This window comes from Haliotis cracherodii, unplaced genomic scaffold (assembly GCF_022045235.1).
Source record: "Haliotis cracherodii isolate W230 unplaced genomic scaffold, xgHalCrac1.p SCAF_14, whole genome shotgun sequence".
In the NCBI taxonomy this organism is placed as follows: domain Eukaryota; kingdom Metazoa; phylum Mollusca; class Gastropoda; order Lepetellida; family Haliotidae; genus Haliotis; species Haliotis cracherodii.
In genome coordinates, this window is record NW_027266269.1 from 37,318,604 (window position 1) to 37,330,835 (window position 12,232).

The 12,232-nt window shown below is 42.7% G+C and overlaps 1 protein-coding gene across 2 annotated transcripts; it reads right to left on the reverse strand.

Annotated features, from left to right (window-relative positions):
* Window positions 1–2,182: 2,182 nt before the first annotated feature.
* On the reverse strand, window positions 2,183–8,794 carry LOC139460803 (uncharacterized). 2 transcript variants are annotated; one of them, XM_071242279.1, is made up of 2 exons: window positions 8,709–8,794; window positions 2,183–5,995 (listed from the first exon to the last, which is right to left on the reverse strand). In XM_071242279.1, exon 2 carries the CDS (start codon window positions 5,692–5,694, stop codon window positions 4,669–4,671), a length of 1,026 nt encoding a protein of 341 aa, XP_071098380.1. In that variant the 5' UTR covers window positions 5,695–5,995; window positions 8,709–8,794; the 3' UTR covers window positions 2,183–4,668. The 2 variants fall into 2 exon arrangements, with proteins under 2 accessions (XP_071098380.1, XP_071098381.1); XM_071242280.1 differs by lacking the exon at window positions 8,709–8,794 and adding an exon at window positions 6,367–6,415.
* Between the last annotated feature and the right edge of the window lie 3,438 nt (window positions 8,795–12,232).

Sequence of the window (12,232 nt, forward strand, 5' to 3'; positions counted from 1 at the left end):
CATCCGGTTGAGAGTTCACAACGTCACGTGGTCAATGTTGATCAACAAATCCACGTGCTTATCGGCAAGCTATCTCATGGTCTCCTTTTTTATCAAATCATGCCGAGATCCGATGAAGATTCGATGTTTGATCCATATGTTTACAAAAGAATTAATTAAACGAAACTCATCCAAGATGTGAACGTCAAATCGTCGTAGGAGTCTCAGACTTTTCAGGACGATTCCTTAGGTCACATGGAGCATTCTGAACCAAACATTTTTCGATTTGGAGCCAATGTTACAGTTGGATAATGAAGCCCATAGCTCCGCTCACAGAGGTGATCTGGGGTCAAGGACGGTGAAAACGTGTCCGCGAGGTCAAGGTTTACCCGCATGCAAAGTTTCAATGCGCTGCGACGTGTTTGACATCCGAGTGCCATTTGAGTGCATGGGTGTTGGACTTAAGTGCATTTTCGACCAAAAACGTCAAATCGTCGTACGAGTCTCAGACGTTGCAGGACGACTCCTTAGGTCACATGGAGCATTCTGAACCGAACATTTTTCGATTTGGAGCCAATGTTACAGTTGGATGATGGCGGTCTGTAAATAAACGAGTCTAGATCAGACAATTTAGTGATTGACATTATGAGCATCGATCCATGCAATTGGGATATGATGACATGCATCAACCAAGTCAGCAAGTCTGACCACCCGATCCCGTTAGTCGCCTCTTACGACAAGCATAGTCGCCCGTTAAGGCAAGCATGGGTTTCTAAAGATCTATTCTACCCCGGACCCTCACGAGTCTCAAATGGTTGTGCTATCTGCATGGTAGACTAACACTTAGTCAATGAAAACATATTGTTTTGTGTGTGTTTTTGAAAGAGTCTTTTACTCTTCTAGACTTGGTCTGTTTGATCTAGACTTGACAAGGCATTAAGTAAAATAAAACACTTAAAAAATAATAAATTCCAGAGTCATGGTGCAAGACTGTCTGCATGGCCACTTAATCGGTTTAGCGGACAGACGACTTCCAATTGCAAAAGCTCACGTTGACCATGTCAAGGCGTATCAGTAAGATTTTACACTCATCTCCTGCACTGGCTGTGACACTGCAGGGAGTTCAACACCTTTGATGTGTTGCATCCAGCATGGCAAGAACAGATCTATCACTCTGGCCGTGTTCGGAGCCTGCAAAGGCCCTATAACCACATGGCTGAACGACACTGTCATGCGCGACCGTCAGTTGCCAGCAGAGGTATTCTACATTAAAAGCACCCAGATACTTACCTGGATGAATAAATGCACTTGTCAAGCCCTCGATTCGATGATATACGACGATGTGTGACTGTTCTCTCTCTGTTCGTCTCAGCGGTTTCCCGCCGGATGTTGGTGTATGCAAGTCAACTGTGCTTATCTCCCTTAGTTTGCGTTGGACACCAGTCAAAACGGACCGGCATCAAATCGCCCCACTTTAGTTGAGCAGTGCTGCAGTATTCAAAATCGGGTAATTTCGGAGTCAAGCATACTGTGTTTTTAGAGCAGAGATTCAACCGCACTAATTGAATTTGGAATCGAACACATACGTTTTTTCCATAAACATTATCCCCGTTTTATGGGTTATCTCGCTAACCACAAGAACAACAGTAAAACATCTCACTCACTTATAAAAGACGACTTTATGTTAAAAACAAGCCACCATCTGAGTATTTACAACGTCTGTGTGACGCCACTCCCTTGTTATAGCGCGAGTAATCAAGATGATGTCTGAACACCTACGATCCGAGGGCGGTGGGGTAGCCTAGTGGTTAAAGCGTTCGCTCGTCACGCTGAAGACCCGGGTTCGATTCCCGACATGGGTACAATGTGTGAAGCCCAATTCTGGTGTTCCCCGCCGTGATATTGCTGGAACATTGCTAAAAGCGGCGTAAAACCTCACTCACTCACTTGCCATGACCCAAACCTATTGAAACATAATGTCTTTCCGGGAGAACAACCAATTCGGTATGTAGTAGGTATCGCAGTTTAATGTGCAAGAAACTTTGGCTTCAAATTTTTAAAAATACAATGTGACCAAAATGGTAATACAGTAAACTACGGTTATAACGAACTCAAAGGGACTACTAATTTTAGTTCGTTATAACCGTAATTCGTTATAAGCATATATACAGCATAACTACAGCATATAGTCGGGACTAAAAGGTAGTTCGTTATATCCGTTAGTTCGTTATAAGCGTGTTCGTTATAACCGTAGTTTACAGTATGCTTATCATGGAAATAGTGATTATTGACTATAAACTTGGCATTATTACCATATATGGACCTAACCATGATGATACTGATTTCAACGATGAGATTGACAACAGTATAAGATCTCGACAAGTGATCATGTTATCCTTTGTTGGGATTGGAATATTAAAATTTAAACTTACTCGTTAGATTCGTATGACTATAACAAGGTAAATAATCCGAAAGCACGAGAAAGGGAACTGAAATGGACTTGGTAGACTCTTGGAGGGAATTGAATCCGCTTGCTAAGCGATATACATGGAGACAAATCACCCCTTTAAAAAGAGCTCGTCTTTGCTATTTTCTAGAATCTCACAATATGATCCCGTCTGTTAAAAACGGAGACAGAACCTAGCTTTAAGTTCGATCATTCATCGATATCTTCAGCATTTATTCTCCCGACTGCAGCTCGGGAAAGGGCTCCGGCTCGTGGTATAAAACCTAACGCGGGACACTTAAACCCCGGTACCTCTCGTGATCCTGGTATAACTTGTAATATTCCTGTCGTGGCATATTTCACACGATGTCTGGTTGACTGATAACATGCACGTGGGGAAGGAAACGGTTGTCAACCAATCAGGGTCTACAAAAGGCATCAGATGTATTTATGATTTTATTGACAAAGGGACAAAGGGACTCATTTCTACAATTCATGGAGAGATGTAACATTAATATTAATTATCTTCATTCTGATTCAGTCTATCAAAAATACTATCAGAACCATGGCAATCAGAAGCTGAAGAAACACGGTTACCCAATCTTACCATTTAATTTATTTGATCTGTTAAAAGCCATGCAAGTTTCTTAATATTTCTGTAATATATAAGCAAACAAATTACAAAGAATCAACACTTTCAAAAATAGGAATTACTGCTCAGAAATGAAATTTGCGAAGCAGATTGTCAATCTTATTAAAATCAGATCTTTCTTCTCGCTATCGCTAAACAAAGATCCGAGGACATCCCATTACGGGTCACGTCAGACCGACCTTGCGCGAATTTTGACCGACCAATGGAGGGACTGACAAGAAGTCGACATTAGCCAATCAGAAGGCAGCTTTCTCGTGCTTTACGGCACTAAATTCAAATTGGCGACTACGCTTTGAAACATATTTTGACAAATTCTCGATTAAAAATTTGAAACCTGAACTAAAGAACATTCTGGAATGGCAAATATATGGTCTAGATTGTATAGATGCAGTCGTTAAACCCGTAACTATCGTTCGGTATACCTCGTGTTAAAGTTTTCGAGTTTGCACGATTAGAAATCCCATTCCGACTGTCACTTTCATGATCTGGTAAGCGACGCTCTGATTGGTCGGATGAAAGGTCGTTCTGACGCGACCCCTAATGGGATGTCCTCAGATCTTTGTTTAGCGGTAGCGAGAACTAAGATCGATTTCAATGATATTGAGCAGATTGTAAACATTACAATCTTATACCGTTTAGGTGTACAAATTAATGCACATTTCAGCGGTTTCAATACCACATATTACATCACATTCTACCCACAAATTCCCTCTTTTATGACATGGGATACCGCGACAGTGACTTGTGTAGCTAGTGCTCAACTGATAAAGAAACGATTTTACACATATTTTGGGAATGTCAATGTCAAGGTACGCCCAATCTAGTCCAAAATGGAAAACTGGATTCAAGGGAAAATATACATTCATATGTCAAAAGAAAACGTTTTACACGGGTATATCTTACAAAACAATAATCTCGTAAACAACATAATCTTGGTGCTGAAAAAACTCAAATATCCAATTTGAGTTTACTCAATGCTAATTACTAACAAAATACTTTGCAAATGTAAATTATGATATGGGATATTTCAACAGGTCAAGCTGTCATTTACTCTTCTCTTAAAGTGATTTTACTATGTGTGTAATTTGCGTTACTATAAAACAAAAATAAAACAAATAATAAGTTAAAAAAGAAAGAAAATCGGGAAAAAATACACTGAAATATTAGCTCTCAAAACGTCGGACCGTTTTTCCTTCTTGGTTTGCCGGGCATTCCTTCATCCATGAGTGAGTATGGTTTTACGACCAGCAATATCACAACGGGGAACACCAGAAAAATGGGCTTCGCGCATTGTACCCATGTGGGGTATCGAACCTGTGTCTTCGGCGTGACGGGCGAACGCTTTTACCTCTGGGCTACCGCACCGCCCCCACACATGAGTGTGTTGGCCGAAGTGTTTGATACTAGGTGTTAATAATGGCACTATAGGGACATTATTTCGAAAAATACGAATCGGCGAAAAACATTCTGTTCCTTTATGAAAAAAAACACATTTTCATAACGTTTAAATACAACCTGGTTGTCTCTCGAGAAGACATGGCGGCTGTGCTAAAGATGTATTCTGCACGTGGAACTGATATATGCGTAATGTTCATCCAAATTTGAAGACCTGGATGTATGTTTCCATGGCAACATATAGGTTACCGCCATGTACAAAAAGTCCAACCACGCGCCCAATACCATTCTGTGACGTCAGGATGTCGTTAACGAAGACGCCGGAATGTGACAGCTGCACCACAGTCTTCCTGCCGCTGTCGGCGATGAGGATGTCCTTTGAGCGCGTTGTCGTCACGCTGGAGGAGCAGACCAGTTCTCTGGCTTTAGTTGGAGTGCAGTGAAATACACCATCTCCCGCTGCAGACAAACAGATGAGAGACTTTGATCCCAGATCTGAGACGAGAATATTGCCATCGTGTGTTCTACACAGGTAGAAGGGTACTTGTATAGACTTCTGTAGCGTTGGTAACTTTGTATAGGACGCGAGAACATTCCCTTCCACGTCAAGTACATCAACACAAGAGAGTGATCGACATCCGACTGCAAATGTTGACGGAGTCAGAGGGGCTATACTCCAGTACTCCTTGCCTGCAGGGATAGTCAGCAGTAGATTCAACCTAGGCATAGCCTCGACGATAACGATTTGTTTAATCCAAGGTAGAGTGGCAGCCACCACGTTGGCCTCTAACTTTGCTAGTCGTAATGGGAAGTGACCAAACTCGAGATAACTTGTACACACTTCATTTTCTTCTTCATAAACAGATTTGATACTGAAGTTGTTGGCATCCGTGAAGACGATGACAGTGACTTTGCTTACGGTGAGAACAGCAACGTCACGTAGACTCGGCTCACACACGTCATCGTCCATTGCAGCGTGTACGGTGTCGCGAAGCACAGGTTGGAGGGCGAGGTCAATGACGCCGTCTTCATCATCCCCAGAAGTCATGTTTTCTGCTGCGTCATCACCCTGTTCCCTTGTACCTGCGTTATCGTCCTCACCCTTCTCACTTCTGTTATCTCCGGTGTCATCATCGCCAGCTGGCCTACTTCTGACTTCATCCGTTCCAACAGAACCATCCCTCACGTCAACGTCTTCAGTTGCTTCATCCAACGTTTCCATGGCTGACACCGACGTTAATGGTTCAAATGCCTCATTTCATATAAACAAGCATCTGTTTCTGACGTATTTGTCCTCGAAGCGATCACACGTCGAGGCAGATCCTTACATTGAACACATCGGAAGGTTCAGCGCTGCGGAGTCGGAACGTGACCCTTGTTCGGGAGGTATCTAGTTTGGCACACACTATGATGACGTGTGTGTCTTCAGCGCCGCGGAGTGGGAACGTGGCTCTTGTTCGGGAGGTATCACGTTTGGCACACACTATGATGTCGTGTGTGTATCCAGCATCATCTCGCCATGTCTGAAAATATAACACCAAGTAATGTGTGAATTTCATTTTCGTGGTTCATCCTCTAATCAGTAAGACGTGGAGGTAATTAACGCGACAAAACAATCTCCATTATCATAAGAAATCTTTGCTTGAAGCAGAGTCGACTGTTCTATTCAGAATTTGTCTTCGGCAACCCATGCTTGCCGGAAAGGAGACTATGCTTGTCGTAAGAGGCTAACGACGGGATCGGGTAAATCGATGCTCATGGTATCAATCAGTATCAGCGATTATTTACAGACCACCGTCACTTGGCTGGACTATTGCTGAATGCGGCGTTAAACAACAAACAAACAAACAAACAATTAAACAAACAAACAAAACCGTATCAAGGACATCCTCACCGAATAACCATTTCGTCTCAGCCACCATCAAACATGGGTGTATAGTTCCTTTTACCCAGCACTTTACATGTGGACTAAGTACTTGTGGACTAGGTATGTTTATTTGTAGTTCAGTACGATGTCACGTGATTAGTTACTTGGGCGCGGTCCTGGTAATGGGTTTGGGTACAAGCAAGCGGCAACCGTCAATAGTCTGGACAGTAATGACTGTTTTGAATGGTACAAAATGTACGTGAAATAAAGGATACGGTGTCATGGGATGAATTCCATTATGGGGTCTTGCAATTAGGACAGGAGTGTCCGTCCCGCTGAGTTACGTCCCTTGGCAGTGGTGGATCCGCTGGTGGTGGGTTCGAATAGTGGAGTCTACGATTGCTGAGGTATCACATGACAGTCTGTAAATAATGGAGTCTACGATTCCTGTGGCATCACAGGGCGGTCTGTAAATTGTGGAGTCTACGATTCCTGTGGTATAATAGGACAGTCTGTAAATAGTGGAGTCTACGATTCCTATGGTATAACAGGACGATCTGTAAATAGTGGAGTCTACGATTCCTGTTGTATCACATGACGGTATGTAAATAGTGGCGTCTACGATTCCCGTGGTATAACAGGACGATCTGTAAATAGTGGCGTCTACGATTCCTGTTGTATCACATGACGGTATGTAAATAGTGGCGTCTACGATTCCCGTGGTATAACAGGACGATCTGTAAATAGTGGAGTCTACGATTCCTGTTGTATCACATGACGGTATGTAAATAGTGGCGTCTACGATTCCCGTGGTATAACAGGACGATCTGTAAATAGTGGCGTCTACGATTCCTGAGGTATAACAGGGCGGTCTGTAAATAGTGGAGTCTACGATTCCTGTTGTATAACAGGAGGGTATGTAAATTGTGGAGTCTGCGATTCCTGTGATATAACAGAACGGTATGTAAATAGTGGAGTCTACGATTCCTGTGGTATAACAGGACGGTCTGTAAATAGTGAAGTCTACGATTCCTGTTGCATCACAGGACGGTCTGTAAATGGTGGAGTCTACGATTCCTGTGGTATAACAGGACGGTCTGTAAATAGTGGTGTCTACGATTCCTGTAGTAACAGGGCGGTCTGTAAATAGTGGAGTCTACGATTCTTGTGGTAAAAGAGGGCGGTCTGTAAATAGTGGAATCTATGATTATAGCGGAGTCTACGATTCCTGTGGTATAACAGGACGGCCTGTAAATAGTGGTGTCTCCGATTCCCGTGGTATAACAGGACGATCTGTAAATTGTGGAGTCTACGATTCCTGTTGTATCACATGACGGTCTGTAAATAGTGGAGTCTACGATTCCTGAGTTATAACATGGCGGTCGTTAAATAGTGGAGTCTACGATTCCTGTTGTATCACATGACGGTCTGTAAATAGTGGAGTCTACGATTCCTGAGTTATAACATGGCGGTCGTTAAATAGTGGAGTCTACGATTCCTGTGGTATCACATGACGGTCTGTAAATAGTTGAGTCTACGATTCCTGAGTTATAACATGGCGGTCGTTAAATAGTGGAGTCTACGATTCCTGTTGTATCACATGACGGTCTGTAAATAGTGGAGTCTACGATTCCTGAGTTATAACATGGCGGTCGTTAAATAGTGGAGTCTACGATTCCTGTGGTATCACATGACGGTCTGTAAATAGTGGAGTCTACGATTCCTGAGTTATAACATGGCGGTCGTTAAATAGTGGAGTCTACGATTCCTGTGGTATCACATGACGGTCTGTAAATATTGGTGTCTACGATTCCTGGGGTATAACATGGCGGTCTGTAAAAAGTGGAGTCTACGATTCCTATGGTATAACAGGGCGGTCTGTAAAAAGTGGAGTCTAGGATTCCTGGGGTATGACAGAGCGGTCTGTAGATAGTGGTGTCTGCGATTCCTGTGGTATAACAGGGCGGTCTGTAAAAGTGGATTCTACGATTCCTGTTGTATCACAGGGTGGTCTGTAAATAGTGGTGTCTACGATTCCTGTGGTATCACAGGGCGGTCTGTAAATAGTGGAGTCTACGATAATAGTGGAGTCTACGATTGCTGTGGTATAACAGGACGGTCTGTAAATAAGGAATGATAATGATTCTATAACAGGAGAACATTAAAACAAGGTGTATTAAACTAAACATTATTTTACCCAAGTATGTACCTATACCTCCTGTGGTTCTCGCCTGCGCAGTAAGTTAGACACATGAATAGACAAAGAACAGCTTGTTATTAGGATTAACAGCAGTCAAAAGACACATTCCTTCACACTCATGATTTCATGAAAATATCTTAAAACTGTGGATATAACGTTACTATCTTACCACATATTTGGGCCGTCATTTCCTTCACGCTACAGAACGTTACAATGTTGAACAGGTCGCCTACAAAGACAGAAAAGCTGTTCATGCATTTAGATAGTAAGTCTCAAAGAACTACTGACGCCAACTAGCTCACTACTGTCAACAGGCTTTTGTCAAGACGCGCGACTGTTACAGAATGGGTTTCCTGACTATAAAAGCGGCTTTCGGAGGGACTTAGCTTACAATTGAGTGTCTTTGTAAACACAAACGTTGGTCTTTGTACGAGAACTGATCAAGCAGGTGAACGCTCTTCATGTCTTAAGAGTGAATTTGGAACACTCGTCGTACTGTTTGCCTGTTGAAGCTACGACATACTGGTTTGTATACATTTTACACTGAATACACCTCGTCCTGTGGACATGTACCTCTTTACAGTAGATTGTGTAACGTCATTTGTAGAGGTAGTCATCGACCACACATTAAAAATGCTGCCTAATCCTACAAAGAAACTTACACGTTCTCGTTTAATTTTCGATACAGTTGTGGTGTGGTTCTGGTGGGCAGAAAAAGAATTCCGTTGTGACGTTTTTCAGAAACTCACTAAAATAAATTACGCTTATAACGAAGTGACGGATATAACGAACTATTTCTTGGTCCCGTCCGTCTGCTGTTTATATGTTTATAAGGAATCACGGTTATACCGACTTACAATTGAGTTCGTTAAAACGCCAGTTCAATGAACTTCAGGTCTTCCAAACTTTTGGGTATGCTCGATGACTTCCGTCAGAAGTATATTCGGTATTCGTATGCAGGCTAACCACGTTACATTGTCAGTACGGGTGCCACATGTGGCCACCATGCGGTGTTCAACATCAAAGTAATGAGTTGGCCTAACAGCCACAAGTTTTGGTTTGTTTTGTTGTTTAACGCCGCACTCACCAATATTTCAGCAATATGACGGCGGTCTGAAAATAATCGAGTCGGGACCTGACAATCCAGTGATTGACATTATGAGTATCGATCTACGCAATTGCGATGCGATGACATGCATCAACCAAGGCAGCGAGCCTGACCACCCGATCCCGTTAGTCGCCTCTTACGACAAGGATAGTCGCCTCTTATGACAAGGTAAGAAGACCTATTCTACCCCGGATATTCATGGGTCTCTAGCCACAATGATATGCCACATGTTCTCAAGCGAACAGTTGCTTTCCCTGTTTGGAACAGCTGCAAACCGTGGCTTATTTCGTTGGTAAGCTTGTTTAAATGTTATTTAACGCCGCACTAATATTGTAGCTATGTGAACATACTATATATTCTATATAGTCCAGGTATACTCGAGTCAGGACCAGATAATCTCGTGATTGATATTGTGAGCAACGATCCACGTCGTCGGGGTAGGATGACACGCCGTCAATCAAGTCACCGAGCCTGACCATCCGATCCAGCAGAGGCTGCTGAAGACCTATCCTAAACCGGAATTCCCTGGGGGTTTCAAAGTGAATAGGACCCATATGCGATCAGATAACTAATTTTGTTGGTTGGAAATAGTGCTCTAATCGCATATCGGTCGACTGTATTCATGGGTGATGTTGTGAATACGTGAATATGGTTTTACGTCGCTTTTAGCAATATTCCCGCAATATCACGGCGGGGGGACACCTAGATGGGTTTGTGTGATGGAGAATCGCGGTTCAAGGAAACCATTGAAGTAGTTCCGATAACAAACAACTAGACATGGACACTGACGCAGGGTGTATGGCGTGTGTGGAGGGGAGGTTCGGTGGGTTGATGTCTGTGACTAAAGGAATCTGTTTATAAAAACGAAAATTGAAAATGATCGAAAAAAATACTTAAAAGTTTGTTCTCAAATATGTTTTGGCTGTTCCTCCATGTGTAAAGCAGTACATGTTTGCGAGGACATTAATTGTTACGAAGTACGAACTTTTTAACCAGACACAATATAGATAATCTCACCCGAGTGTCTTTTGGTATCAAATATATCAACAGGATTTGATAAAAGTGGAAAAACTGATAGGCTTGCCGGGTGTTGATATACTAGTATTTGATATCAAAAGACACGAGGGTGAGATTATATTTATCATCCAACATCATTCTTCCAACTTTTTCAGTTTGTAGACAGTAATAAGCAGTGGTGTCATTTGATTTCGACGCCATGGTAGCCAATGACGTCACAATGGTCTGCACACCATTGTCATGCAATGTCATTGCAGCGATATCTGCAGTGTAGATATCACTTGATCTCACCCAAGCGATATCTACTGTGAGAATCAGTTTTAGATGATACATGTATCATTTTATTCATTTTATATAACACGATTTTTCACCCAACGAGGAACGGTAGCTGAACCGAGGCACAAAAGAAACTCGACTACACACCAGATAGATTCGAGACAGTCATACATCATCCGCTATTGGCATGACAGTTGCCCGAATTGAAGTGGGTTAGGAAAATCAAACTTTCAACGTTATGGACAAAGGGCACGCACATCTAAAATCGCTCCAGTTCTATGACACGTCACATTAATAGCGTGCGTGACCAACCCCTGCTTCAAGGCACACATACACACTCCGTGCTTCAAGGCACGCATACACACTCCGTGCTTCAAGGCACGCATACACACACCCTGCTTCAAGGCACGCATACACACACCCTGCTTCAAGGCACGCATACACACTCCCTGCTTCAAGGCACGCATACACACTCCGTGCTTCAAGGCACGCATACACACTCCGTGCGAGCAGAAAGTCAATCGTCTGATGACACCACGTGGGATACGTCGCCATTCTTTATGGATCTGATCTCATTGGTTGGCTGGAGTATGTGGTCGATCCATAAAATCCCAGAGATGTTCTATAAAGGTTTGGATTTTGGTTTGGGTTGTTGTTTAATGCGTTGTCATGGTAATAAAGGACATCATGCAGCGTGTAGAAGAATCGGACCTAATCAACCAAGTCTGCGAGCCTGACCACCCGATCCCGTTAGTCACCTCTTACGACAACCATAGTCGCCTTTAAGCTGGAATAATAAATGCCCATGGCAAAAAAGGTTACATGAGACTAACTTTCTTGAATGTGACATAACTTTTATTTTGAATTTGCTTCATTTCATGTCTCATCTGTACATGACCAAGCAAACACTCTTTGTACAAAGTATGCCTGAATTGTTTTCTGATGACAATTTTGGAGACACCTTTAGTTGTGTGTTTTTCGTTAACGCCATAAGAAAGAGAATACTTTTTTGGCCTCAGGCCTACACAGTCTCCCGTGTCAAAGCTCCCAAGTTCGTCCTTCATTTTGTCCCAAACTTTGGCATTGTATCTTGAAACGAAGGGATTTTTTTATCATAAATGTGGGTATATAATAATTGGTCAAATAGGTATGTATGTTGCTGCATGTCTCAGTAATGGTATCTGGTCTTAACCTACATTCACGGGTTGGTTGAGGGAGAGAGTGGCCTTTCTCAGGTGGACAGCTGCCAGATCAAAACTAAAGATTTGAAATGCCTTAAAAGTGTGTTTGGC